At 43.4% G+C, this 27,929-nt stretch overlaps 1 protein-coding gene and 1 long non-coding RNA gene across 6 annotated transcripts in view; one reads left to right on the forward strand and one right to left on the reverse strand.

Moving 5' to 3' along the window:
* RHBDL2 (rhomboid like 2) overlaps nucleotides 1-27,929 on the forward strand; it is a 48,474-nt gene that overhangs the window by 3,291 nt on the left and 17,254 nt on the right. For 2 of the 5 annotated variants that reach the window (XM_036119023.2, XM_078073390.1), the window contains exons 2-4: nucleotides 18,301-18,567; nucleotides 21,380-21,528; nucleotides 24,875-24,987. In XM_036119023.2, coding sequence (XP_035974916.1) covers nucleotides 18,322-18,567; nucleotides 21,380-21,528; nucleotides 24,875-24,987 — 508 coding nt within the window. In that variant the 5' untranslated portion in view covers nucleotides 18,301-18,321. Of the gene's footprint in view, nucleotides 1-5,902; nucleotides 5,970-9,346; nucleotides 9,474-12,249; nucleotides 12,383-18,300; nucleotides 18,568-21,379; nucleotides 21,529-24,874; nucleotides 24,988-27,929 lie in introns of those variants that run through there. The other 3 variants (XM_036119020.2, XM_078073389.1, XM_078073388.1) reach the window with 3 other exon arrangements.
* The window catches only part of LOC144381942 (uncharacterized), a 32,909-nt gene continuing 25,564 nt past the window's right edge, over nucleotides 20,585-27,929 (reverse strand). The window contains exon 3 of the long non-coding RNA XR_013448252.1: nucleotides 20,585-22,977. This is a non-coding gene — a long non-coding RNA (uncharacterized LOC144381942). The remainder of the gene's footprint in view (nucleotides 22,978-27,929) is intronic.

The following is a 27,929-nucleotide window of genomic DNA, read 5'->3' on the forward strand; positions in this document are numbered from 1 at the left end:
TAAGTAGGCTCCACAGCCAGCATGGAGTTCAGTGTGGGACTTGAACTCATGACGCTGAGATCAAGACCTGAGCTGAGGGGCGCCTGGGTGGCGCAGTCATTGGACGTCTGCCTTCCGCTTGGGTCGTGATCTCAGGGTCCTGGGATGGAGCCCCGCATCGGGCTCCCTGCTCAGCAGGAAGCCTGCTTCTCCCTCTCCCACTCCCCCTGCTTGTGTTCCCTCTCTCGTTTTGTCTCTCTCTCTCTGTCAAATAAATAAATAAAATCTTTAAAAAAAAAAGACCTGAGCTGAAATCAAGAGTCGGACACTTAAAACCACTGAGCCACCCAGGCGCCCCCGACTGGATTCTTTTAAGTTCTCCTTGTGAACTCTTTCTTTCCTTCCTTCCTTCCTTCCTTCCTTCCTTCCTTCCTTCCTTCCTTCCTCGCTTGCTCTCTTTCTTTCTTTGTGGGCTTCATTCCCAACGTGCAGCTTGAACTCAAGACTCTGCGGTTAAGAGTTGCATGCTCCACTGCTGAGCCAGCCAGGAGTCCCTAACTCTGCTTTCATTATTTCCCTTCTCTAGCTCTACTAGATTTGTCCTGAATCTTTCTATGGTGCATTGCTCGGGGCTATAAAAACCAGAAGGACAACTGGAGAATGCTTTGTTCCTGAGAGATCAGATAAGATAAACTGAAGGGGTGGTACCTTACTGCAGACTCTTAGAATTTACTTTTCATTTTATTTTATTATTATTTTTTAAGTAAGCTGTACACCCAATGTGGGTCTTAGACCCATGACCCTGAGATTTGAGAGCACATACTCTACCGACTCGGCCAGCCAGGCACCCCAGCAACTAGAGGTTTAATAGGCTGCCCAAGGTCACAGAACTATTAAGTGGCAGAATCAGGACTTGAACTCCAGAACCTCCCCTCTAGAATTTGTGCTCTTATCCATTATCCTACTCTACTTTAATTGAAGTGCCTTAGCTCTTTATCTGTGTATTGTAGAATTAATTGGGACCTGAACTGGTTGTCATGGGGATATAGATAAACTCATTTATAGAAATTTTTAAAAAATAAAGGTGGATTTTTCTTACAGACAGAAAGTTATTCTGCTTTGGCTAATTGGTTGGACAGTGAGCACTGGCTTTGACAATTGGATTACATGGCAGACATTTTCCAAAACCTGAACAAACTAAATCTGTAATTCCAAGGCTTAGATGAAAACATATCTAAAGCATGTTTCTAATAAGACTATGCCAGAAAATTCTGTCTTGGAACCTATTTTAACTTGTGAAAAAGATTTTATTCATTATCATACAATGTGTGCGAGGGTCATAGCTTTTTCAAAATCTAATGGGGATTCGTGAGCAAAACAATGTGAAGACTTCTGGCATATGGCTCATACACATCACTGGCCATGTGTGTCATGCTGGGGATGAGGCTCCTGATCAGGTGAGCTGAAATGGCTTGTCCACGGGTAAGCAGAGGCAGAAGTGAAGCAAGATCAGGCATTTCTGATGCTATGATTTCTATTACTCCATACTTTCTACCTTCTTCATTTCTTGATGCTTTATTCAGCAAACATTTACTGAGCACCTACAAATGGAGTAAAAACTACACATTTTCTACTTTTTCTGGAATTTATATTCTAGTAGAAAAGACAGCGAATAAACACATCCGATATTTTTAGATAGTGACAAGTGCTGGGAGCAAATAAGCAAGGGAATGTGCTAGAATATATGCGGTGGGCAGAGGGGTGGGTCAGGGGAGACTTCCTAGGGAGGTGCTCTTTGTTATGAAGGATGTAGCCTTGTGTATATATGTTAGAGTGTGTGGGAGGGGTGGAGGAGAGAGGTCAACAGAACAGCAAGTGCAAAGACCCTGAGGCAGGAGAGAGCTTGGGGTATTCTTGGGATAGGAAGAAGAACTGTGGAAAACAATATGGAGGTTCCTTAAAAAATTAAAAATGAAAATAGCATATGATCCAGTAATTCTAATTCTGGGTATTTACTTGAAGAAAACAAAAAACACTGATTCAAATAGATGTATGCACCCCTATGTTTATTGTAGCATTATTTACAATAGCCATGATATGGAAGCAACCTAAGTGTCCATCAGTAGATGAATGGGTAAAGAAGATGTGATATATATATAATGGAATACTACTCTGCCATAAAATAGAATGAAATCTTGCCATTTGTAACAACACGGATGGACCTAGAGGGTATTATGCTAAGTGAAATAAATCAGACAGAAAGACAACTACCATATGATTTCACTTATATGTGGAATCTAAAAAACAAAGCAAATGGATAAACAGATAAACAAAAACAGAAACAGACTCATAAATACAGAGAAGAAACTGATGGTTGCCAGAGGAGAGGGGGCATGAGGGGATAGGCAAAATAAGTGAAGGGGATTGAGGGGTTAAACTTCCACTTATAAAATAAATAAGTCACGGGGATGAAAAGTACAGCATAGGGAATATAGTCAATAGCACTATAATGATGTCGTATGGTGATAGATGGTAACTACACCTATTGTGGTGAGCATTTTGTAATGTATATAATTGTCAAGTCATATATTATACACCTGAGACATAATATTGTATGTCAACTATACTTCAATAAAAAGATACATATATTTGTATATAAAAGAAAGAACAGAGATGTTGCGGGGAGAGTGGTAAAATTCCACAAAGAAGACAGGAGCTAGGTCATGCAGGACCTTACCAGCCCTGGTAAGGATCCTGTATTTATCTCGAAGACAGTGAGAAACCATTGAGAGGTTTTGAGTAGAGAGTTGCTCTACTCTGATTTATGGTTGTGTTTGTTTGCTTTGGAGGGGGCAGGAGTAGAAACCGAGATGGAGAATATTTCAGGTAGGACACCAGCGGTCTACTCTATGGAGGGATACCAAGATGAACAATGTCAATGGGGAGGCAGAATGGTACGGGATGCCATTCTGTTGCTCTGGAATCTGGGCAGAGTCCAGCTGAGCAGTTCTGCTCTGTGTGGTGTTGGTTGGCTGGGGGTCACCGACTTGGCGGTCTTCAGTTGGTGGATGAGCCGGGCTGTAAGGTCTAAGAAGGCTTCACTTAGGGGTGCCTGGGTGGCTCAGTTGGTTGAGCGTCGGACTCTTGGTTTCAGCTCAGGTCATGATCTCAGTGAGGGTCCTTAGAGTGAGCTCTGTGTCTACTTGGAGATTCTCTCCTCTCCCTCTGCCCCTCCCCCTACTCCCACATGCACACATTGTCTCTCTCTCTCAAATAAATAAATCTTAGAAAAAAAAAAAGGCCTTACTTACGCATAGGTCTGGCACCCCCATGCTCTTCCGCATGACCTCTCTCTCCACACGAATAGATTGGGCTTCATCATAACATGGTGGCTTCAGGGTAATCAACCTTTTTTAATTTTTTATTTATTTATTTATTTTTTTCCACAACTTCACAACTTTCTTTTTTTTGACTTTCACAAGAACTTTATTTTTTTAATTTAAATTCAATTAATTAACATATCATGTATTATTAGTTTCAGAGGTACAGGTCAGTAATCATTGGTCTTATATAATACCCAGTGCTCATTACATCACATGCCCTCCAACCTTCTTTTTTAATTATTATTTAGTTATATATTTTTAAAGTAAGCTCTATGCCCTATGTGGGGCTTGAACTCATGACCCCAAGACGAAGAGTTGCATGCTCCACTGACTGAGCCAGCCAGGCACCCCAGTAGTCAACCTTCTTATGGTCTTAGGCTTCCAAGAAGAACAAGAGTGGGGCTGCAGATCTCTTAGGGCCTGGCCTTGGGATGTACTACTTCTGCCACATATTACTGGTCAAAACCTCACAGGGCTAGCCCAGATTCAAGGGCAGGAGAAACGAACCCCACCTCTTAGTGGGAGGAATGGCAAATAATATACTCCATCTTTAATCTGTCACACGAAGCTTCTGGGAACTGATTAACCATAATCACCCTGATGGTGCTGAGTCACTTATAAATCTAAACCATAGTATACTGTGCTGGGACAATTTATAGATCTTTATTCCTCACTGGATAGGGAGGACCTAGGAATAGGAGGTGTTTTTTTTTGTTTGTTTGTTTCTTACGTTTCCAGAGCCACATATAGAAGACGAATGCTTGTCCAGTGAATACATACATCACATAAGAATTCATTGCTTATCAAACCACAGTATACATACGAATCCGCTGAAGTGCTGTCAAAAAGGCATGCAGATTCCGGGCAAGACCCCAGCCCAGACCCTCTGAATCCAGATCTCTAGGGTAGGGGTTTTTAGTCTGGGCTACACATTAAAATATACCAGTATTCAGGCCCTAGCTCCAGGGGCTCTGATGCCATTGGTGGATGAGCTGGGCTCATGAGCCCAGACGTCAATATTTTTTTACAATCTTCTCAGATCATTTGATGTAGGTGGTCTATGAGAGGTGACTGTCCTCAGTTTGCCCGGGATTGTCCTGATTTTAGCACCCCAAGTCCCACGTCCCAAGAAATCCCTAGTCCTGTGCAAACTCTCACAGTTGGTCACTATCGATGGACCACGATTCAAGAAACATTGTAGAAGAGGCGGTGAAAGCCCTTTTGAAGAATAACTACAAATATCTAATGAGAGCAATGCTTCTGCCTCCTTACTTAGGGGACTGACAGCGTAGTATCGAAATGCTGTCAAACAGAGTCAACTCCTCGAATGAAGGCGAGATGGCTCAGGGTCAGTGTTTTCCTTCAGCTCTGTACTCTGGTAGACTTGGTTAACCTACTTAAATAGGGTGTCCATCTCTGGGAAATCTTCCAGACTATATTCCTTAGTGTACATGAGGCAGCTTTGGAAGCCTGACCACAGTCAGCAAGGATGATGTGTGGAGGATAGTAGGAGACACCAGATGAAGTTCTTGTGTCTCTATGCCTGTGTGTATTGTTATTACTATTACTTATATCGTAATAAGGTACAAAGTTATATGTCCTCTCTTAGGTAGCGCTGGGGGAAGCAGTGTGGATAGTGGAGAGTCCATCTAGCCTCAGAAAGATGGGTTTGGGTCTCAGCTTTGGTGTGACTAGGTAGGTATATGATCACGGGTGCCTCTTTTGCTTTAGTTGTTCATCTATAGAATGGGCCTAGTAATGACGTCATCCTCATAGGGAGGATCCATTGAAATAGTATAAGTGAAAGTGGCTGGAGCCTGGGAAGGGGGGGTAGTGTGATTGTTGTTGAGTGGGAGAGATGCAAAGAAATTATTCTGCTGAGAGGCCTTGCTCAGGACCAAGGCCCTGGCCCCCCCCACCCTGAACCACAGCCCCAGTTGTGTGGGATTCCAAGGAAGAAGCTTTTAACATGTCGTGGGCATGCACAGACCTCAGGAAGCAGTGTCTCTACCTTAGTTGCCCTCACAGAGAGTGCAAGTTTGCTTTGCTTTAGGAATAAGAAAAACTTTTGGAAAAGGGGGTTTGTGAAGGCATTTTTTTGTTTTTAAATCATTCGCTTATTTATTCCAAGTGTATTCTCAGAGATGTAGCAAAAAGAAAACAACCTCAGCCACAAACCCGTAATATTGAAAAGCTGGTTCTTAATTTCTGTAGCTAAAAGTACTCTTTCAGTCTATAACCACAGAGATTGCTGCAGGCCTCTGGAACGCGGCATAATGATGGTTTGCAGTGTGATGAAGCCCAATCCGTGGCCTCTCCAATTACCCAGGTTGCCTAGCAACACCACCAAAAGCCTCCCCACCAGGCCTGGCTGGGCAAAAATTGGGTACACCAAGCACAGCCCGCCGCCCAGCCTCCTGGGCTCCCAGGCCACATGAAGGCTAGACTCAGCCTTGGCAGGGGCCCGCCTGGTACCAACGAATGGGTGGGGCCAGCTGTTTAAAGAAACAATTCAGATATTTAAAACCTACTCATGTGAATGCAGCTAGGAAAGCTGCACAAACTAATGATCCAAAGTCTCTTCTGCCAAAGAGGAGTTGTCCTAAGGTGGGTGGCCTTGCCTGTGCTCTCCTGGGTGAGGTGAAGAAGGGAAGGTGAGCCTGACTTAGACGTTTGGGTTCTCAGAGAGGCAAGTCCTTTTCCTTTCCTGGGTGCCTGTGTCCATCTTGACTCCCTGTGGCAGCAGTGGGAATGCTGGGGATTCCCAGCCCCAGACTCTGGGCCGATGACCTGCTGCTTCGACAGCCCCCATTCGGAGACTCCTGGGCTCTAGTCCCGGTCTGTTTGGGCAGCTGGAGGAAGAAGCAGGAGATTAGGGAAGAGGGAAGAATGGTGCATAGAAATCACAAGGCAGAGGAACGCTCAAGGTCTGTGGAGTGAGATGCCCCGGGCTCCTCTCCCAGCCCTCCCCTCACTGGCTGCATGATCTTGATCAAGATCCTTTGGAAGCCTGAGTTTCCTTATCTATACAATGGGGATGTTATTGTCTTATTTTATTTTTTTATTTTCATTTTTTGTTATTATCCTGTTTTATAAGGTGGTTGTGAACATTAATGAAGAGAATGCTCATCAAGTGCTTAGCATAGAATCTGGCATGTAGTAAGTGCTCACTATTTTTTTTTATTTTTTTATTTTTATTTTTATTTTTTTAAATTTATTTGACAGAGAGACACAGCGAGAGAGGGAACACAAGCAGGGGGAGTGGGAAAGGGAGAAGCAGGCTTCCCGCTGAGCAGGGAGCCCGATGCGGGGCTCCATCCCAGGACCCTGGGATCATGACCTGAGCCGAAGGCAGACACTTAACCGACTGAGCCACCCAGGTGCCCCTATTTTTTTTTTTTTAAGATTTATTTATTTATTTGAGAGAGTGAGCGAGAGAAAGAGAGAAGGAGCAGGAGGAGGGGCAGAGGGAGAAGCAGACTCCCTGAAGAGCAGGGAGCCCGATGCGGGACCCTGGGATCATGACCTGAGCCGAAGGCATCCGCTTAACTGACTGAGCCACCCAGGTGCCCCTAGTAAGTGCTCACAATTATGGCAACTCTTATTATTTCATTTGCTTCTTACAATAATTCTGTAAGATACTGAGGGGAGAAAGGGGGTCTATTTTACAGCCGAGGAAACTGAGGCACAGTGAAATTAAGGGGTATGCTGGGAGCAGAACTTGGTTCTTCACAGTGCCAAACACAAAGTCAGGTGACAAGCCCTTTCGTAGCCATTACAGAATGGTGGCTTTGCCTGTCTCCTCTGATGGCTCAGTGATGGCAGAATGATAATGGGGTGAGGGGGTAGGGTGTAGAGGAAAAGGGTGGTGGAAGGCACTTTTCAACATAAAGTGATATAAGACTCTTGGTTGATGTGGTCTGGATAGAATTCCCCTCTCCTTCCTTCCAGTATTCTTTTAAATAAATTTTTTTTTTGGAATAATTTTAGATTTACAGAAAAGTTGCAGAGAATTTGTTTACCCTTTACGCAGATGCTAGTATTTTCTGAAAACACCTCCTGTGTGCCAGGAACTTTCTGGGCAGAAGGAATACAGCAATAAAACTATCTCTGCTCTCCACGGGAAGATCCCAGAGTTTGTGAGAGGAGTGGACCCTGGAGTCCTTAGTTTGTGGTTCTCGAAGGTATTGCTGCCTCTATGTCACTTGTCAGAGATCTGCTAAATCTATTAAATTAGTGTTTTCAGGAGTGGGGCCCAGGAAGCTGTATAAAAACAAATGTTGAAAAAACAAACGTTCGAGGGGATTCTAAGGCAGAACTTGTTTGGGGAATTCGTGGTCTGGTGCAGCGTGTCCATTTCCCTGTGCAGGTGAGAGAGCACCATGGCTCAGAGCGTGGAAGCCACTGGACCCAGCTCACACAGCCAGGAAGTGGCAGAGTCTAGACCAGAAAGCAGGTCTTCTGGTTCTGTGCTCTCCTTACACTGTGATTCCCTAACGCAGAACAAGAAATGAGTTTAACTTGCAACAGGAACACCCCAGGTAGAATTTAGAAGAGTTTCTTGGGTATTCAGGTGTTACTAGTTAGGTTCTTGGCTGCAAGGGACAGAAACGGATTCTGGCTGATGACTCCTGTAAATGAGTTTTATTGCAAACACATTGGGTAGGGAAAGAAAAATGATTTCTCGACTCCTACTCACACTTCTGATGCCAGATATGTGGGTTTTTCACGCCAAGCAATTCTGACACCAACTACCCCCCTGGTTAAGGGCTCAGTGCCCTCTGACTGCTCCCCACTTAAGACGCCAGGTGCGAGTCTGGGCTTCTGATCAACTGGCTATTAATTGGGGTTCCTATGACCCCCTCCTTGGGCTTAATAATTTGCTAGAACAGCTCACGGAATTTAGGAGAGGGCTTTACTTATTATTATTGTTTTTTTATATAAAGGATACAACTCAAGAACGGCCAAATGGAAGAGATGCATGGGGCAGGGTGGATGGGAAAGGATGCAGAGCTTCCACGCGCTCTCTGGGTGTTTCATTCTCCCAGCGCCTCACTGTGTTTACCAACCTGGAAGCTCTCTGAATCTTCTGTTTAGAGTCTTCATCGAGGTTCCATTACATAGGTGTGATTGGCTATTGACCATTGCTGATTAAACTCAATTTCTAGCCCTTCTTCCCTTGCTGGAGGTGGGGCTGAAAGTTCCAACCCTCTAATCACATGGTTATTTCCTCAGGCAACCAGCCCCCATCCTGTGGGAGTCGCTTCCTTGGAGCACCAGCTCAGGTCTGGTTCAAAGGGGCTTATATGAATAACAGAAGATGCTCCTCCCACCCCTGTTCCTCAGGAAATTCCAAGGGTTTTAGGAGCTCTGTGCCAGGAACTGGGGGTGAAGACCAAATAGATATATCTTAGTATATCACAGTATCACAGGTAGATTACAGAATCATTGGAAGGCTGCAGAAACAAGGTTTGGGAAACACGCTGAGACGAAAGGAGACCAGGTACCTAGATCTACACCAAAACCACGTTGCAGGGCCAGGTAGTTGAAGCAGGCCCCATGGCCGCTGTGTGCTCAGTGCGGCAGCCTGCTTGGAAGATACAGCTGGCCTTGGGTGCCCGATGCCACCCTGTCCCCAACTGCGTGCACACTGGATATGCTGCTTTATAGTGCACCGCTGTAAAGAACTTAGTCTTCAAGCTCCAGCCTCAAAAATCCTAAGTCAGTGCGGCTGATTGGTGAAGCCAAAGTCACGACCTGAGCCTTAGCTGCCTAGGGACCTGGAACCGAGAGGACTGGGGATTTTTACCTTCCGTAGCGGGAAGTGGTCCTTGCTGCCCGCCAGGATTCATGAGATGTAGAATTCCCCAAGAACCCTGACAAATGGCCATTATGTAAGTGTTATCAAAAGAAGACACTGGGAGCCCTTGACATTTGCAGCTTCAACACTTACGGTTTTTGCATTTCATTAGCTACTCCCAAAGGCCCTTTGTAAATGGATGTGAATTGAATGACTTTGCTGGAGCCAGTCATTTCCTAGTGAGTGAGCCAGGCCTGCCGTGCCACTTGGACATCTCACGGGATTTCACTCTTCTCTACGAGTTCCAGCCTGTAGGTAACCTGCGTGCGGTGACTAAAATCTTTGTTTCTTGTTGGAGGAGTAGAAAAGACTCCTAAAAATAAATCACTTGATAGTGCTAGAAATAGAAATGAGAAGAAAGTGAAGAAGCTTGAGAAACTGACTTTTTTTGTGTGTGTGGCCACAAATAGAAGTTTCGGATAAACTTGGCATGGAATGTCAAGTTCAGCGGTGCCTAGGATCTCTGATACCAAGCGATCTACCATGTGTGTCACATAGATACAAGGAAAAGTGCTTTGGGAAGTTTTTTTTTTTTTAAGATTTTATTTATTTATTTGACAGAGAGAGACACAGAGAGAGAGGGAACACAAGCAGGGGGAGTGGGAGAGGGAGAAGCAGGCTTCCCGCGGAGCAGGGAGCCTGATGCGGGCTCGATCCCAGGACCCTGGGATCATGACCTGAGCCGAAGGCAGACGCTTAATGACTGAGCCACCCAGGCGCCCCAGGAAGTTATTTTAATGAGTGCTTCAGCCAGTGCAGAAACTGCTCCTCGAGAGAGAGGTTAAACTTTACTTAAAGATGAAGAGGCACAATTAACTAACCGAGGTTCTATTTTCTTTTCTTCTTTGGGACCTTGGGTGCAAAGTGTTGAACATAGTTAATTAATACTCCTCACACAACAAACTTTATAAATAAGTTTACATCTGCATTTATAGAATTATTTAGGGTCTGAAATGCAATCACTTAAAAACTTTACGGTTATAATTTATAACATAATTTTGGGAGACACTATGTGGTATATTAAGGCTCCTGAAACGTCTTTGGAAAGAATCCCTTGCCATTGTCAAGGATCTCCCGTGTAAATCTCCTTATGGAAATCTTTTTTTCTACATTTTTTTTTTTTTTAAAGCAGAAGAGTGTTCTGGGTAAATGAGCACGGCTCCACCCTTTCCAATCCTTGGCCAACACAATGGCTTCATGATTCATAACCTGAGCAATGCTTATCCCAGATAAAGTCAGGATGTAGGGAAGTTCTTTCCACTTTTCCTCTTAAGAATACTTCCCAGGGCGTCTGGCTGGTTCAGTTGGTAGAGCATGTGACTCTTGATCTCAGGGTTGTGAATTTGAGCACCATGTTGGGTGTGGAGCCTACTTGAAAAAAAATAAAAATAAAAAAGGAAACTTGCCAACCATGAAGGGAAGGTCTTTGGCTTTTGGTTCACGGGGGGAATATCATTTTTTAAAAAAGATTTTATTTATTTATTTGACAGAGAGAGAGACAGCGAGAGAGGGAACACAAGCAGGGGGAGTGGGAGAGGGAGAAGCAGGCTTCCCGCTGAGCAGGGAGCCCGATGCAGGGCTTGATCCCAGGACTCTGGGATCATGACCTGAGCCGAAGGCAGACGCTTAACGACTGAGCCACCCAGGCGCCCCAACATCCTTTTTAACAATCTACCCTCATTGTTCCATACTAGTAGGATGAGAACTTTCCACAGCAGTGCCCCCCAGTTTTGATCTGTATGTGTGTGTGCATGTGTGTGTGAGAGAGACAGAGACCGAGAAAGAGAGATGGATTTCAACAAATTGTTGACCACCATCCGCTAAAGATAAAAGGTAGGAGGTGAGGCATAACATCAAGCCAACATTAAAGAAAGCCCAAGAAACTCGGATGATCTTTGCTTAGTGGGTAAGAAAGCACAGTCAGTGCAGTAAATAATTCCACTCCATAGGTAACACCGTGATGAGAGTGACCAAGTGAATAATTTGATAGCTGAGATGCTTTTATATCTGTTAGACTATATGATGTGTTGTAATCATTGCTGAGTTGTTTTGAGATTCCTGCTTCATTTAATTGGGACTTCAAAAATTCTGGTAATCTGATGTATGCTTCCAGAGACTCTATCCCCACTCTGACCTGTAGAGCCTATGGAGTATCTGGACCACATGCATGCAAGGACAAAATTAATGGTTATAACCTTAGATTAGCCTGGAGAGGAAAACCTTGGACCCAGGAGCAGTGGTGCTGGTGAGCAGATTTCAGCACAGTATAAGGAAGAACTACCTAAGAATTAGAACTGTCAGGGGGAGCCTGGGTGGCTCAGTCGTTAAGCGTCTGCCTTCGGCTCAGGTCATGATCCCGGGGTCCTGGGATCAGGACCCCGCATCGGGCTCCCTGCTCGGCGGGAAGCCTGCTTCTCCCTCTCCCACTCCCCCTGCTTGTGTTCCCTCTCTCGCTGTGTCTCTCTCTGTCAAATAAATAAATAAAATCTTAAAAAAAAAAAAAAAGAATTAGAACTGTCAGAAAATACAACAACCCTATTGAAGTATATTCTGGTTCTTTGTCATTTTTCACTACTGTAAGTAGTTCTGCACTGAACATCTTTGAAATATAGCTTTGTGTACTTCTCAAATACATTTGCAGGATAGATTCCTAGGAGTAGGGTGATTCCATTGAAAGGTATATGCTTTTCATATTTTCTGGGTACTGCCCAATTGCCTTCCAAAAAGACTGCACCTATTTCCCACAGCCTCATGAGTATGGATAATCCTTTTCTTTCTTTCTCTTTTTTTTGGATAATCTTTTTCATTGTTTGATCAGGAATGTTTCCAAGGTGGTGAACTGTGCTCAGGAATTCAGGTGTGGGAGCAGAAGATAAATAGGAGTGGGAGGGCCAGGGAATGCCAGAGTCTGGAAGCACACCTGTGAGCATTGAGCAGCAGATGTCGGAGAGATGCTTAATCAAGGAGGGGCCACCGTCTCCAAGAAACAGGGCACACAGACAGGGCTCGAAGTCAGAGTGTGACCATCATTGAGAAGAGAGGTAAAACCAACATGCTGCAGTTACTACCAACATTTTCGTCTGTTGCTAGCGTCTGAAGTAGCTGGAACTACAGGTCAGATCTCTTTGCTGTGTGCGCCAAGGAAGAAAGCAGACCCGCAGTGAGTTTTGGCGAAGCCGAATGGGTCTGATATCTTTGCAGCACAGGAAATCCATTTCTCTAAACTACCTAAAATGCTGGGCTTGACTCTGTAAAATTTCTAGAAAATTTGAAATCTAGAGAAAAAATTTTGAGGAAATGTAATCCTTAGTTTTTTTAGCTCCTTTTTTAGCTATAAAGTTGTATTAACAATGTAGAATTTAATTTCCTCATAAAGTGATCGTGTATGGTATTTGAATTTACAGTAGGACTCATTAATACAATGTTAATCATCCCTAACTGAACTTATTTTTATTTATTTATTTAAACATTTTATTTTACTTTTTTAAAAGTAATCTCTACACCCAACATGGGGCTCAAACTTACAACCTTGACATTAAGTTGCATGCTGTACTGACTGAGGTAACCAGGTGCCCTTGAACTAACTATTATTAATTTTTAAAGATTTTATTTATTTATTTATTTTAGAGAGAGAGAAAGTGCTAGCGGGGGTGGGGGGGTGGGGGTGGGGGATGGAGGAGCAGAGGAGAAGGAAAAGCAGATTCTTCCCTGAGTGCAGAGCCTGATGTGGGGCTCGATCTCTCAACAGTGAGATCATGACCTGAGCCTAAACCAAGAGTCGTACGCTCAACCCACTGAGCCACCCAGGTGCCCCTGAACTTACTTTTATTTTTATTTATTTATTAATTTAAAAAAATTTTTTTTTTAAAGATTTTATTTATTTGAGAGAGAGAGAGAAAGAGAGAGAGCATGAGGGGGGAGGGTCAGAGGGAGAAGCAGACTCCCTGCTGAGCAGGGAGCCTGATGCGGGACTCGATCCTGGGACTCCAGGATTATGACCTGAGCTGAAGGCAGTCGCTTAACCAACTGAGCCACTGAACTTACTTTTAAAATGCTTGAATATTTGCTGTTAAAAGCTACAGATCTTAAATCCACATTGTTTTGCCAATTATGAGAAGTTGTGAATCTAGAAATAATCAACATCATTCAAGGAAAATTAATGAAATAGTTAGGTCTACAGACTCAGTGTCTGACCCAGGGAGGTTGGGTAAGTGGGAGGGTGGAAGATGTAGGGAACTTTCTTCTCAGAAAAGTTGCTGGGGAAAAGTAATATAAAAGGGGATTTCTCTTCTTCCCTAAATTTACTGAATATGATCTATTGTAATGTGGAAACTGCCTAATGAACTATTTTTAAAAACGAATTCAATAGGAGTTGATTCCCAGTAACTTGCAGTGTGAAAATAGGCCCTACACTTAGACCCATCCCTTTTGTCTTTCCATCCTTCCAGCCAACCATCCACACACCCACTCATCCATCTATAGCGAATAATAACTAACAATTATGGAGTGTTTACTATGTGCCAGATACTATTCTAAGTGCTTTACATGCATTGCCTTGAACAATCTTTCCAACAATGCTATAAGGTAAGTTCTATCATTATCCCCACTTTATTTTTATTTTTTTGAATTATCCCCATTTTAAAATGGAATCTGAGAGTTTCCCAATAAATTATAGAATTACTGTATAGCTCAGCAATTCCACTCCTAGGAACATACCCCAAATAACTGAAAACAGGAATTCAAACAATGCACAGGGGTGTTCACAGCAGCTCCATTCATAGTAGTCAAAGATGGAAACAATCTAAATGTCCTTCAACAGACGAATGGATCAACAAAATGTGTTTATAGGGGCACCTGGATGGCACAGTCGGTGAGCATCTGACTCTTGGTTTTGGCTCAGGTCATGATCTCAGGGTCCTGGGATCGAGCCCCACGTGGGGCTCTGTGCTCAGCATGGAATCTGCTTGTCCCTGGCCCTCTGCTCCTCCCCCTGCTCGTTCTCTCTCTCTCTCTCACTGTCTTGCTCTTTCACTCCATGTATCTCTGAAGTGAATAAATAGAACGTTTTAAAAAATGGGTTTATATATCTATACAATGCAATATTATTTAGCCATAAAAAGGAATGAAATACTGGGGTGCCTGGCTGGCTCAGTCAGTGGAGCAGGTGACTCTTTTTTTTTTTCTTTTTCAAGTTTTTATGCAATTCCGGTTAGTTAACATACAGTGTAATGTTAGTTTCAGGTGTAGAGTTTAGTGATTCATCACTTACATACAACACCTGGTGCTCATCACAAGTGCCGTCCTTAATCCCCATCACCTATTTCACCCATTGCCACCTCCCCCTCAAGATGCTTGATCTCAGGGTAGTGAGTTCAAGCCCCATATTTGGGTGTGGCACGTACTTAAAAAAAAAAAGGAACGAAGTACCGATATAGGGCCACAACCCAGATGAACCTTGAAGACTTACTACTACTGAGAGAAGCCAGACTCAAAAGGCCTCATATCGTATGATTCCATTTTCATGAAATAGCCAGAATAAGTAAATCCATAGAGACAGAAAGCAGATTAGTGGTGGCCATGGGCTGGAGGGAGGTGGCCACAGAGAGATTGCTTAATGGGTATGGGGTTTTTGTCTGAGGCAATGAAAAAGTTCCTGAATGAATAGTGATTGTTGCCTAACACTGTACATGTACTTAATGCCACTGAATTGTACACTTTAAAATGGTTAAGGTGGTAAATTTTATGTTATGTGTATTTTACCACATTTTAAAAAAATGTAATTTGAGGCTCAGAGAATTTAAGTGACTTACCTACATTTACAGCTGACATGTAGTGGAGCTGTGTTCTAATCCCAGTCATCTGGCGCCATGGATCATGTTTTTTAAAAAAAATTACAGTGAAGGGCGCCTGGGTGGCTCAGTTGGTTAAGCGACTGCCTTCGGCTCAGGTCATGATCCTGGAGTCCCGGGATCGAGTCCCACATCGGGCTCCCTGCTCGGCAGGGGGTCTGCTTCTCCCTCTGACCCTCTTCCCGCTCGTGCTCTCTGTTTCTCATTCTCTCTCTCTCAAATAAATAAATAAAATCTTTAAAAAAAAAAAAAATTACAGTGAAAAACTTTATTTGGGGTCATTTAAGAAATTTAGATACATAAATAACCTAAGCTGAAAATATCAGTATTCTAAGATATCATTGGTGAAGCACATATTGGTGACACAAACACTAGATCTAATCTTCACAATGACTTTGAAAGTTTCGCATTATTTAGTTTGTGTGTGTGTGTGAAATATACAGAACTTAAAATTTACCATTTTAACCATTTTTAAGTGTACAGCTCAGTGGCATTAACTACATGACATTGTTGTGAAACTCTCACTACCATCCATCTCCAGAACTTTTTTGTCTTCCTAAACTGAATTTTTGCACTCATTAAATACACAACTCCCCATTTTCCGCCATTCCCCCACCCCCTGGCAACCACTATTCTGTTTATGATACCAGGCCCAGAGGCATTGCCTGGGGTTGCAGAGAAAAATAAGATAAGGCCATGCCCCCCGGTCTGTGTTTTTGTCCTCTAGTGACCTTGCCACTAGCTCTTCTTCACTGAGTCAGAGAAGTCCAGCTGCAAGACAAGAGTTCTGTTGAAGCAGGCCGAGGGGATGCCTGTGCGTGGGGAGCAGGAGAAGGAAGTCAGTGAATGAATTATGGTTGAGATGAAAGATGGAGGAAGAGATTTCAACAGGAAAGTCTGTTGGGAATGTTGAAGATGAGAAGAATTGGGAATATAATCATTGCCTTCTTTTTACTTCAGGTAATTCTGAGGAGTACGTGAGATTTTGCAGTGGAGATATGCTTTGAAATGCCAAGGGTGCTCTGCATATGTGCTGTGCATACGTGGTGCTCTCACATCACTCCGGAAGTGGATTTGTTTGAAGGGCATAACTCAGGAGATCAGTTTCAATGGGGCATGCAGATGACTAGCTGGTTAGGGTATCGATTCCTCCTTCAAGACATTGGGCCACAAGGTGGAGGGCAGAAATAGTACAGTAGTTGAGATGTTAGGATCAGGTAAAGGTGTCATAGATATGGCTTTATTAGTTTTTTAAAAAATTAAAATAGTAATACATACTTTAAAAAATCAAATAAGGGTGCCTGGCTGGCTCAGTTGGTAGAGTGTGTCACTTTTTTTTTTTTAAAGATTTTTTTTTTTATTTATTCATTTGAGACAGAGAGATACAGAGAGAGAGCATGAGTAGGGGGAGAGACAGAGGCAGAGGGAGAAGCAGACTCCCTGCTGAGCCGGGAGCCCGACGTGGGGCTTGATCCCAGGACCTGGAGATCACGACCCGAGCTGAAGTCAGTTGCTTAACCATCTGAGCCACCCAGGCGCCCCAGAGTGTGTCACTCTTGATCTTGGGGTTGTAAGTTCAAGATCCACATCAGATGTAGAGATTACTTAAAAACAAACAAACAAAAAAACCAAATATAAACAGAGGTGGATTTTCTCTGAAGCTAATAAAGCTTAAACTTCAGGTCTGTCACTTGCATGGGCTCCTTCAAAGGCTGTGAATCCACTTTTGCAATTTTTATATTTTGTAATTTTAATTTTATATTATTTTTCCCAAAGAAAACCCCCCCAAATTGTTTACACTTCAGGCTCCACAATAGAGGGCAAAAATCTAGTGAATCCCACCATGCAGATAATGATAATTCTCCACATTTCTTCCTGTATGTGTATCAGTACATTACTTTTTACAAAAATTGGATTTTACTCTATGTACTATTTTGCAACATTATTTTTATTATTTTTTTCCCTTCATTTTTGAGGCCCCCCCAACTTTGACCACAGAAACATGTGAATGATTTAAGTAGTTTAACCAGGAGTAAAAAGTAACAGAACCAGACCAACAGGAGAAGGCTAGAACATGGCAGAGGGCATGGCACGGGGAAAGGAAAGAGTATGTGGATCAGTCCTCACTGTTACAGACATGCTGCCTTGGTGTCTTATGCACCTGCTTGGTGTCCTCTATCACAGTGTAATGATATAATTATCTGTATGATTTTAATTGACCTCTGTCTCTTCCATTACGTTGTAAACACTTTGGGGTAGATGGTAGCCTGATACATAGTAGGTGTTCCGTAGATATTTACTGAATAAATGCTTGAATAATTGAATGTTGAGGATTGAGTTCAAGGAAATACTTGATGTGGAAATTAGTAGGAACTCTGCCAAGAGCTTCAGATGTCCAAGAGTTGCTGGGAAGATGTATTTCAGGAAGGGTATTGACCTTGTGCCTGGAGAACCAGTAAGGAATGGCCTTCCTAACTCAAGTGTGCTACAGAATGGGCAGTGCTGGTATTTTAGAAAGGACACTGGCAATTTAGAGAAGGTGTAGGTTTTAATCTTTTGGGGGGGCAGGGTGGGTAGCTCAGTTTTTTATCTATAAATGGGACTACAAATCCCTACCTTCTGGGGTTATTATGGAAGTCCAATGAGTCAATAGATGTGAAAACCCCCAGCTTTGTTCCTGATACACAGTAGATGCCCAGTAAATTATTTTTGATTCTGAATCAGAAATCAGAGACCTATGTTTGGCCTTTGAGTAGAAGCAAGATGAAACTGAGAAGGGAGAGACTGTTTACTCTAGCTGGACAAGACTGGATTCAATTGTGCAGTGTGCATGGTTTAAGCTCTGAGATGCATCACCTCACGACAAAGCCATCTCTTACACTGATGGTTGACTTGACAGTTAGTGGCAGAGGGGAAGGAAAGGGTATACAAGGCAGTTTCTTATTCCAAGGCTCTAGTCCACCCTTTAGGTGGTGGCAATAGATGAAACCAGAAGTGATCCCTGGGGGTCTTCTCCTTCATTTGGGGAGACCCTAGCATTTTGTCATAATTGTACACAGATGAGAGTATGGATATTATGAGTATTTGGGTACCAGATCTTCAATTGCCTTCTATTAATATACAGGAAAGGCCTTGGAAACCAATGGTTATACAGAGAGCCCAGGAAAAGAGCCATGACCCAAGGACTATAGGGTTATCTATTTTTCCTTGACATTCATGGCCCTTTCAGGTGGAGGGAGGACCCAGGACAATGGCTGCTGATCGTGATTTGGAGATGGAGGATATGAATCTGAATATGGACAGAGACATGAAAGGGGAGCTGGAAGAAGAGAAGGAAATGAGAGAGGACAGGGGAGGTAAAGATCCCCTCAAGAATAAAAAGGTCCACAGGATTGTCTCAAAATGGATGCTTCCTGAAAAGGTTCGAAGAGCATACCTGGAGAGAGCTAACTGCCTCCCACCCCCTGTGTTCATCATCTCCATCAGCCTTGCCGAGGTGAGTATGTTGGGTGGTGGGCACTAGAGCAAGTACCACTGGGGAACTGCAGAAAGACTGGGGGGAAGGAGAGGGGGCTTCGATCACATCTAGAGAAGAGACTGGATAACATGCAGGAAGAGAGCTTGGTGGTGGCAAGTTCAGCACACACAGAACTCAACCTCACCCTCTCTGGAGCCCCCTTAGGTCTTTCATATGGTCACAGTCACTTTCAGCCAAGGGTTGAGTTTTTTCAAGCAAGTCCCCTGCCCAGCAGTGACTACAATTTTCAGTGGCTTCATTTAATTTTAGTTGCTGGGGCTGTAGAAACCAAATAATCTTGGGGTCACAAATTGGTTTGATCTCATGAACCGACTTAGATTGATTGGTAAGGTCTTTTTGTGGAGCCAACACAGAAGCCTAACCAGAAGAGCTATAGGCTCCCTCCAGATTTCAGTAGGGAAAAAAATGGGATCCCCTACTGATGTCTACTGTGGGCAGCATGTAGTGTGTTTTTAGACTCTGATCTTGTCAGCCCTTTTATTTTCCAGAAAAAGAGTACAAGGCCCAGAGAGGTGGAATGACTTGCCCAAGGTCACATTTAGTGGCTGCGCCAGGACTGGGCTTCTCCTAAGCCTCATTGCACCTGCCATGATGTCTCATAAAAGAATTGGCAGGGGATGGGTATGTGTGGGGTGTGACTTCAGGGACATTAGGAAGTCTCTAATGTAATCCTCTTAATTCCCACGGATGTCTCAGTTTTCTTAACAAGGACTGTATTAGGGTTCTTTAGAAAAATAGAACCAATGGGGTGTGTACATACACAAACACATATTATCTATCTACTATCTTTCTATCATCTATCTATCATCTATCTATCTATCTGTCATCTATCTATATCTATCCATCCATCCGCCTACCTACACATGCCATCCATCCGTCCATCCATCCATCCATCCATCCACCTACCTACACATGTATATTGAGAGAGAGGTTGATTTTAAGGAACTGGCTCATATCATTATGGAAAATAGGCAAGTTCAAAATCTAGGGTAGGCCAGCAGACTGGAGACCTAGGTGTAAGTGTTACAGTTGGGAGTCCAGAGGCAGTCATACCGGCAGAATTCCCTTTCCCTCAGATGAGGTCAGTCTGTTCTATTAAGGCTTTCAGCTGATATGATGTGATCCCATGTTATGGAGGGTAATCTGCTTTATTCAAAGTCTATTGATTTAAACTTTGATCTCATCTAAAAAATATCTTCACAGAAACATCCAGAATGATGTTTGATCAAATTCTTGGCACATTCATATAGCCAAGTTGACACATAACATTAACCAGCATAGGGACCTAGCCTCTTATGGCTCAGATAAAGAAAAGGCTAATGTATCAACGTTTCTGGCACACTCTATCATGTTATCCTTCCAGCCTATGGATTGGCGGGCCTACCCATGGTCCAATCAGGTGTGTGAGTGCTTGGCGAGTGTGGGAATTGGGGAATAATAGGATAAGGTCACGATACCAGATATGACTGCCGTAGCCCGTACTGTGGAGAAGGCAGTTTTCTATAGAAGGGTCGTGGAGCGGGTGCTGAGATACCTATTCTCTCACAGAAAGATCCGTTTTTCAAATAAAAGTTTTTGGAATAAACTTTTCATTTTGGATTAATTTTAGCTTTATAGAAAAGTTGCAAAGATAGTACAGAGAGTTCCTGTATACGTCTCACTTAATTTCTCCCATTACTAATACCTTATATTTCCATAGTACATTTGTCAAAACAAAGAAACTGACACTGGTATACTACTATTAACTAAACTGCGGGCTTCATTTGGAGGTTTTTTTTAAAATTTTTTTTAAAGATTTTATTTATTTATTTGACAGAGAGAGACAGCGAGAGAGGAAACACGAACAGGGGGAGTGGGAGAGGGAGAAGCAGGCTTCCCGCTGAGCAGGGAGCCCGATGCGGGGCTCGATCCCAGGACCCTGGGATCATGACCTGAGCCGAAGGCAGACGCTTAATGACTGAGCCACCCAGGCATCCTCATTTGGAGTTTTTAATATGTATTTCTACCAGCTTTCCCATTAATGTCCTCTTTCTTTCCCTTCTGTCCCCTCCAACCCCAAGTATCGCATTCCATTTAGTTGCTGTGGCTCCCCAGTGTCCTCTCATCTGTGACAGTTTCTCAGTCTGTCTTTGTTCTTCATGACTTTGGTAGTCTTGAGGCGTATGGGCCAGGTTTCTGTAGACGATCCCCCAACCTGGGCTTGTCGATGTTTTCCTCATTGATTAGATCAGAGTTATGGGTTTTGGGGAGGAACACACAGAGGCGAAGTGCCTTTCTCCTCATGTCACATCGGGGAGTACGGGACATCCACATGACATCCCTGGCGACACGAGCCTCCATCACTTGGTTAAGGTCGTGTTTGCCGGGCTTCTGTGCTGTAGAACTATTATTGTTCCCTTTCCCTATTCTATTCCTTGGAAGCCAGCAGTGACTTAATTTCATATTAACTTGTAAGTAAAAGACGAAATGGTGGGAATGGGAAGAGGAGGGTGGAGGGTATTTAAGGGGGTAGAGGGGTTCAGAAAGAGTCTTCTTTATATTTGGTCTAGGGCTGCTCCTCATCACTGGAGGAAGTGGGATATGACCACAGTTATATGGTCAGACATTTAACAGCAAGGACATTTAACTCCTGTCATCTTCTGAGCACACGCTGTGGAGGAGCCCACTTGAGAGCTAATCATTTGAAAGCAAGGTAGTAGTGCCCGTGGGCTTTAATAGGACCACCCTCTGCAGAAGGTGGTTAACATTCATGTCTGCCCCTCCCTGGCAGTTGGCGGTGTTTATTTACTATGCTGTGTGGAAGCCTCAGAAACAGTGGATCACCCTGGACACAGGCATCCTGGAGAGTCCCTTTATCTACAGTCCTGAGAAGCGGGAGCAAGCCTGGAGGTTTATCTCCTATATGCTGGTCCATGCTGGGTAAGGAATGATACTAAGTTGCTGAGGTCGGAGGTGACTGCAAGTACTCATAACCCCCAACATTTGGTCGGTGCTTTATTATTGATAAGGCACTTACATGTCAATAATACTCCTGCTGTTTTGTGTCTGAGGTTTCGGGGATGTGGTTACTCGCTCCATATCACTTGGCTAAGTTGCAGAACTAGAACCTCAACCCATTCGTGCTAACTCCAAGTCCAGTGTACTTTATATTGCATTATAACTGCCGGATACTGGTATTTATATAGGGATATTAAATGAGAAGAGACCCCATCATTACTAAACCACACGTATGTTCCCCTAGTTGTTTGATTTTGTTAAAATGTTCCCGGTAGGATATGAATCAGTCCCTCCCTCCCTACCCCTGCCACACACTTAAAAAGAATTAATTCGTGAGCGCTTTGTTGAGTGTATAATACTGTTGTCCATCTGGAATAATATGAGCAACGGGCAATGCAGTGCCTGCCTTTTAGTTATAGCTTCTTACATGCTAATAGTCCTTAATGATCTTGCTCAGAACCCAGGATTCACTATGCCCACTGCAGACAGTGAGCAGCTTGCTGGTGGCCCTGTTCAGATGAGGCCAACTTCATCTGTGTGACCTACCCAGCCCTGGACCTTGAAGGATGACTCTGGCCAGGGGCTAACTAGCCATCCATGGCAGGACACAGGGCTCAGAGGCTTGACAAATAAGGACAAAATTGCTCATTGCCCAGTTTCTATGGATACTTTCAGTTTGGTTTTTCATTTAACATGCTCTGAACAAATGTGGTTCCTGCACTCAAGGACTTTAAAATTATAAGGGTGAACAGTCAAATAGTAAGGCAAGGCCATACGGTTGTTACTTAACTTCTTTGTGCCTCGGTTTCCACATCTGTAAAATGGGGTAATAGTACCTACCTCATAAGGTTGCTGTGATTAAATGAGACAGGGGTTACAATGTAATTTTTGTAGTAGCGGGACACATAGTAGGCCCTCACAAAGAATCCTCAAGGCTGTGTATGACAGGCCACATATGGGGTTGTAGAAGTTCAGAATGCTTCGGGCTGAAAGTAGCCAAAAAATCTAATGGGGGCCTGAACAAATGGAGGTTAATTCTTTACCAAATAAGGAGCCCCGAGGTATGTGGTTAGTTCATCAGTTTAAGGAAGCCAAGCCTCTTGGTTCTGTGCTGGCATCTCTGCTCTTCCCTTGACCTTTGTCTTGTGGTTGCAAGTTGGTGGCTGTAGCTGGGTGTTAAAAGCAGGAAGGGGAAGGGTAGGCCCAAGTGCTGGTGACACCCATCCCTTCCGTCAGGAAAGCAGCTCTCTTACCAGTCTCCCATCGGCCAGAGCCACGGACATGGCTACCCCTTGCAAAGTCAACATGAGCTCTTCTAGCCTCACTAGAGGACGCAGACAAGCGATAAGGAAATGGATGTGGGATTAGTTACTGTAACATAAACAGAAAGACGGAAAGATCAGAATGGGGATGGTTTCCCACATGACCTGGATCCAAGCTGGACCTGGAAGGGCAGATAAAATTTGGATGACAAAAGTTAGTATTTCTATTCCGGGTATATGACAGGATCTCATCCTTATGCCATTTCTGCTCTTGCTATTGCACAGCAGAAAGAACGCTGAGGGCGATTCTTTGGGGTTTTTTTGTCCTACTGGTCACTTCGTCCTCCAGCTGTTCCCAAAGGATAGGATGGGATGGCTTCCTTTGGCTTTGTTCAAATTCACAAAGGGCACATATTTCCAAATACTCTTTATGTCTGATGTCCCCGTAAGACTAGCGCAACTGTCCTTGCTAGACTGTTTGCGCTGAATTACATGTTAACTTCTTGTGTGTCTCTGAAGATGACTTGGGCAGTGATGGTTGTGGCTGGGTGTGCACGTGGTGATGAAGGTAAGTAATCTGTTCTGTAGGCTATGCCCAGAGAGCCTCTGCTGGGTATTTGTTAATAAATTATAATGCAAAACACAATCCTGAAAGCTAATAGGAAAGCTGCTACGTGTTGTGAAAGATCCAACACCTATTTCATTTTTTAACGTTTTGGTTTAATCTGAAATCTCTTAAAAAAAAAAAAAAGTCTTGTGCAGTGTAGCAACTAAATTAAGGATGACTATAATGTGGGCATGTACCAAAATACATTCAAAGATTCTCCAGAGATGCCTGTGGGGTTTGACAGGCAAAATAATATGACTTTTATTTAAAAATATTTTTACCTCTTTAAAAACTAGAATAAAAACCACCTGCACTCAAATATGTTACATGCCAAACTGTAGTACATGGGAGATATTAACTTTAGCTAGTGTTACTGGGTAAACTTTCTTTTTTATTCTGGTAAATTGTCTTTTCAACTTTTTAAAAAAAATATTTTAATTATTTATTTGACAGAGAGAGAGAGAGCACAAGCAGGGGGAGTGGCAGGCAGAGGGAGAGGGAGAAGCAGGCTCCCCGCTGAGCAAGGAGCCTGACTCAGGGCTTGATCCCAGAACCCTGGGATCATGACCTGAGCCAAAGGCAGACGATTAACTGAGCCACCCAGGCACCCCTCAACTTTTTAATGTAGAACCGGGGATGGGGTTTCTCTTGCCATCTCTGTTTTATTAAAGAATATCCTAAGATTGCAAGACCCGTTGTTTTTTTTTTTTTTAAAGATTTTATTTATTTATTTGAGAGAGAGAGAATGAGAGACAGAGAGCACGAGAGGGAAGAGGGTCAGAGGGAGAAGCAGACCCCCAGCTGAGCAGGGAGCCTGATGTGGGACTCGATCCCGGGACTCCAGGATCATGACCTGAGCCGAAGGCAGTTGCTTAACCAACTGAGCCCGCCCAGGTGCCCGCAAGACCCGTTGTTTAAAAACCTATTGAAATTTGGGGTGCCTGGCTGGCTCAGTCGGTAGCTGGGGCGACTCTTGATCTCGGGGTTAAGACTTCCAGCCCCACGTTGGGTGTGGAGCCTACCATGCGTGAATTAGGATTTTCTCAATACTGTGCAACCGAAACAAAATCAGATGCAGGGGGCTGACATAAAATGGCAATTGTCATCTAAGCCCAATTTCAAGTTTTGTTCCTTAAGCCATCCTCATCGCTGTTTGATGTTGTTAGTCACTGTTATAAACCAGAACTTATAAAATAAATGTATACTTCCAAAATGTCCTTTTATCTGTTTTACATATTGAGGCTCCATGTTGAGATTTTATTTAAAAAAAAAAAAGTCACCTAAAAAAATTAGAAAATGGAATTTGAACTAGAAACAATACACCAATGCCTGTTCATGTCCCAGTGAAATAACTGTGTGGGTTAGTCATAATATTTGCCTACTGTGTTTGTCTCCGCAGAGTTCAGCACCTCGTGGGGAATCTCATCATGCAGCTCGTTTTGGGTATTCCCTTGGAAATGGTCCACAAAGGCCTCCGAGTAGGGCTGGTGTACCTGGCAGGAGTGACTGCAGGTTGGTATCCTGCGGGTAACACAGAATCAGTGCCTCTGCACTCTAAGGAGGCAATGCACAAAGCAAAAGTAATAAACATTTAAGTCAAGATTTACTGCAGGGAACCTGATAAGCGTTAGAAATAAGTTAATTAGGGGCAGCTGGCTGGCTCCGTCGACTCTTGATCGGGGTCATGAGTTCAAGCCCTACATTGGGTGTAGAAATTACTTAAATAAATAAAGCTTCAAAAAAAAAAAAAAAAAAAGAAAGAAGTTAGCGGGGTGCCTGGCTGGCTCAGTCAGAAGGGCATGCTACTTTTGATGTTTAGGATGGTGAGTTTGAGCCCCACATTGGGTGTAGAGATTACTTAAAAAAAAAAAACAAAACCAAAACCCAAAAAACTTTAAAAAGTAATTAGAGTTAAAATATTTGAGATAAGATAAGCAGATAGCATATATATTGGGTAAGTGACTTAACAGCCAGATTATGAAGGCCCAGTGTGTCAGGCTAGTGATCTTGGGAAGTCACATGAGCAGATTTGCTTTTTTTTCTTTTTTTTTTAAAGACTTATTTTTTTATTTTTTTTATTTTTATTTATTTTTTTTTTTTTTAAAGATTTTATTTATTTATTTGACAGAGAGAGACACAGCGAGAGAGGGAATACAAGCAGGGGGAATGGGAGAGGGAGAAGCAGGCTTCCCGCAGAGCAGGGAGCCCGATGCGGGGCTCGATCCCAGAACCCTGGGATCATGACCTGAGCCGAAGGCAGACGCTTAACGACTGAGCCACCCAGGCGCCCCAAGACTTTTTTTTTTAAAGATTTTATTTATTTATTTATTTGAGAGAGAGAATGAGATAGAGAGAGAGAGAGCATGAGAGAGGGGAGGGTCAGAGGGAGAAGCAGACTCCCTGCTGAGCAGGGAGCCCGATGCGGGACTCGATCCCGGGACTCCAGGATCATGACCTGAGCCGAAGGCAGTCGCTTAACCAACTGAGCCACCCAGGTGCCCGAGCAGATTTGCTTTTAAGAAAGACAGCTTGAGGGGCGCCTGGGTGGCTCAGTCGTTGAGCGTCTGTCTTCGGCTCAGGTCATGATCTCGGGGTCCTGGGATTGAGCCCCGCATCGGGCTCCCTACTCGGCGGGGAGCCTGCTTCTCCCTCTCCCACTCCCCCTGCTTGTGTTCCCTCTCTCGCTGTGTCTCTGTCAAATAAATAAATAAAAAAAAAAATCTTAAAAAAAAAAAAAAGCTTGAAGAGAACGTAGAGAAGAGCTATAGGGGCCCAAAGGCTCAGTAGAGACTAGCAACATATGCAGTGATCTCTGAAATTGGGTGTTCCTTAAGATGATCCGCTTTGGCCTGAGGAGAAAATATTAGAATTCCCATCCATCCATTTATTTATTTATTGGAAACATTTTTTATTTTTTTATTTTTTATTTTTAAAGATTTTATTTATTTATTTGACAGAGAGAGGCACAGCGAGAGAGGGAACACAAGCAGGGGCAGTGGGAGAGGGAGAAGGAGGCTTCCCGCCGAGCAGGGAGCCCGATGTGGGGCTCGATCCCAGGACCCTGGGATCATGACCTGAGCTGAAGGCAGACGCTTAACGACTGAGCCACCCAGGCACCCCCTTTTTTTTTTTTTAATTAAACTTTTTTACACTGCAGTTGTATGAAATCAATGCGTAGGGGGTCCCATGTATCCTTTAACCAGTTACCCCCAATGGTAACAGCTTGCAGAATCCTAGTACAGTACCTCACCAGGATATCCACCTTGAGGCTGTCAAGGTGCAGAACAAGGATTCCTCACGTTGTACTTTTACAGCCATACCTTCTTCTTTCCCACCCCCCATACCTTCCTTTGCCCCTGACAACCACTAATCTGTTCTCTATTTCTGTAATTTTCTCAATTCAAGCATGTTGTATAAATGGAATCATATAGTATATTGCCTTTGGGATTGGCTGTCTTCACATAGCATCACTCCCTGGAAGACCCGTGTAGGCTGTTGCATGTATCAGTACTTCATTCATTTTAATCGCTGAGTAGTATTCCACGCTATGGATGGACCACCGTTTGTTTAACCCTTCACTCCCATTTGGGGCTATTACAAATAAAGCTGTTATAAACCTTTGTGTACAGGTTTTTGTGAAAAGAAGTACGGAGTTTTGTGAACAGAAGGTTTCATTTCTCTGGGATAAATGCCCAAGTGCACAGTTCTTAGGTTGTATGGTAGTGCCTATTGCGTTTTTTAAGAACCAGCCAAAATGTTTTCCAGAATGGCTGTTCCTTTTTACATTCCACCCAGTAGTGTAGAAGTGATTCCGTTTTCCACATCCTCACCAGCATTCGTGTTGTTGCCATTTCTTATTTCAGCTGTGCTCAGAAGCGTGCGGTGATCTCTCATCATGGCCTTCATTTGCTTTACTCAAATGGCTAATGATGGTGAACACCTTTTGATGTGTATAACCTCGTTAGTGAAATGCCTGCTCATGTCTTTTGCCCACTTCCTAATTAGATTTCTTTCCTTTTTTTTCCTAATTAGATTTTTTAAAACCATTGAATTCTGAGAGTTCTTTACATATTCTAGATCCCAGTCCTTTACTGAATATGTAGTTGACAGGTATATTTTTCTCCATGTGTAGCTGTCTTTGCTACACTGTTTTAATAGATTTGCTACACTGTTTTAATAGAGTCTTTAACAGGGAGCAAAAGTTTTTAATTTTGATGAAGTCTGATTTATCATTTTTTCCTTTATGAATCGTGCTCTTGGTGATGTCTAAGAACTCTTCACTGAGCCCTAGGTCCTGAAGATTTTCTCTTACGTTGTCTTTTATAGTTTTATGCTTTACATTGGAATATGTGATCTGTTTTGAGTTGGCTCACTGTTGTGTAAGGTATGAGGTTTAGACTGAGGTTCTTTTGGGGTTTTTTTGGAAACCCAGTGACTTCACAACAATCTATTAA

The sequence above is a fragment of the Halichoerus grypus genome, chromosome 5, assembly GCF_964656455.1.
Source record: "Halichoerus grypus chromosome 5, mHalGry1.hap1.1, whole genome shotgun sequence".
In the NCBI taxonomy this organism is placed as follows: domain Eukaryota; kingdom Metazoa; phylum Chordata; class Mammalia; order Carnivora; family Phocidae; genus Halichoerus; species Halichoerus grypus.